Source organism: Meleagris gallopavo, unplaced genomic scaffold (assembly GCF_000146605.3).
Source record: "Meleagris gallopavo isolate NT-WF06-2002-E0010 breed Aviagen turkey brand Nicholas breeding stock unplaced genomic scaffold, Turkey_5.1 ChrUn_random_7180001888012, whole genome shotgun sequence".
In the NCBI taxonomy this organism is placed as follows: domain Eukaryota; kingdom Metazoa; phylum Chordata; class Aves; order Galliformes; family Phasianidae; genus Meleagris; species Meleagris gallopavo.
The window spans coordinates 1-1,897 of record NW_011151842.1 but is presented as its reverse complement, the minus strand read 5'-3'; the positions used below and the strand labels follow the sequence as shown (position 1 = coordinate 1,897).

At 62.4% G+C, this 1,897-nt stretch overlaps 1 protein-coding gene across 1 annotated transcript; it reads right to left on the bottom strand.

Annotated features, from left to right (window-relative positions):
• Positions 1-4: 4 nt before the first annotated feature.
• EXOSC4 (exosome component 4) lies at positions 5-1,891 on the bottom strand (the record flags this gene model as incomplete). The annotated part of the gene is made up of 2 exons (XM_010727381.1): positions 5-187; positions 1,751-1,891. Coding segments are annotated over 2 exons (324 nt in total), but the record flags the coding sequence as incomplete, so codon positions are not given.
• Between the last annotated feature and the right edge of the window lie 6 nt (positions 1,892-1,897).

Sequence of the window (1,897 nt, the reverse complement as noted above, 5' to 3'; positions counted from 1 at the left end):
GTGACCGCGGGTAGAGCTCGGTGAGAATGGCGGCCTCGAAGGTCTGTTTGAGGTGCAGCGCCATCTCGGCCGACTTCCGGTCCCCGTGCGGCCGCCGCTTCCGCTCTGCGGTGCTGAAGGTGGCCATGCTGTACTGGCAGTTCAGCACCGCCCGCTCGGACAGCGCCTTGCTGCGGGGACCGCGGGTCTGCGGGAGGGCAGCGGAAGTGAGGGAACCGGAACCGGAAACGGGGCTCGGGACCGGGACCGGGACCAGAACATCTTGGGACCAGGCCTCAGAATGAGAACCAGGGCTCAGGACCAGAACCAGGGCTCAGAACCGGGACCAGGACCAGGCCTCAGTACCGGGCCAGAATCAAGACTAGAACCAGGCATCAGGATCAGGGCTCAGGCTCAGGACCAGAGCTAGAACCAGAACCAGGCCTCAAGACCAGAACCAGAACCAGGCCTCAGGACCGGGACCAGAACCAGAACCACACCTTGGGAACCAGGCCTCAAGACCAGAATCAGGACCAAGCCTCAGAACTAGAACCAGGGCTCAGCACCAGGACCAGAACCAGGATTAGAACCAGGCCTCAGGACCGGGACCAGAACCACACGTTGGGACCTCATTTCAGGATGACAACCAGGCATCAGGACCAGAACCAGGGCTCTGAACTGGGACCGGGACCAGGCATGAGGATCAGATCCAGGCCTCAGGACTGGGACCAGAACCACACCTTGGGACCAGGCCTCAGGACCAGAACCGGGCCTCAGAACAAGAACTACAACCAGGCCTCAGTATCAGGACCAGACCTCAGGACCAGAACTGGGCCTCAGGATCAAGCCTCAGGACCAGAACCAGGACCAGAACCAGACCTCAGGTCCAGAACCAGAACTAGGCCACCAGACCAGGCCCAGAACCGGGCCCAGAACCACGTCACAGGACCAGGCCCAGAACCACACCTTGAGACCAGCCCCAGAACCGAGCCCAGAGGATCCGAGGTGGGGGAGGGAAGGGGGAGACCAAAATCCAGACCTCAGAACCAGACCTCAGGTCTGGACCTTAAATCAGGACCAGACCCGGAACCGGACCTCAGGACCAGGCACTGAAGCACACCTTTAACCAGCACCAGGCCCAGAAACAGGTTCGGAAATGGACCGGTTGCATTGGGCCCAGAACCAGGCCTGAATGAGACCGTAAAACAGGACCAGGGCCAGAACCAGCCTACAGTATTGGGCTCGGAACCGGACCACAGCATCAGATCTCAGGACCAGGCACTGAACCACTTCTCAAACCAGGACTGGGCCACAGCACTGGGGCCAGAACCGCGTCTCAAGATCAGGTCCAGAACCAGGCCTTAAACCAAGACCAGACCCAGAATTGGGCCACAGCACTGGGCCCAGAACCGGGCCTCAAGACCAGGCCCTGAATCGGACCTTAAACCTGGACCAGGCCCAGAACCGGGCCTCAGGACCAGCCCCAGAACCGGGCTCTGTACCGGAACCAGAAGATCCAGGTGGAGGGGGAGTTGAGGCAATGTCTGTGCCTTAGAACCAGGCCCAGAACCGAACCTTAAACCAGAACCGGACACCAAACCACGCCCCGGCTCCAGACCCAGCACCGGAACCAGAGGATCCGGGGAAGGACAGGGGAGCAGAGTGGAGAAGCGCTGGGGCGATATCCGGGCCTCGGAACCGGGCCCCGCACCGTCAGGCCCAGAATCGCTCTCAGAACCGGGCCCAGAACCTCCATCCCTTCCCGGCTCACCTCGTGCGGTCCGTACACCACGGCCAGCGCCTTGGTGTTGCCCTGCTCGATGTAGGCCGAGCCGTCCGCCTGCGCGAACACCCCCATCCGGGCCCGGACCTTCCGCAGCTCCGTAGCGCGGCGCCCGTCGGCGCGGTACCCCTCGTC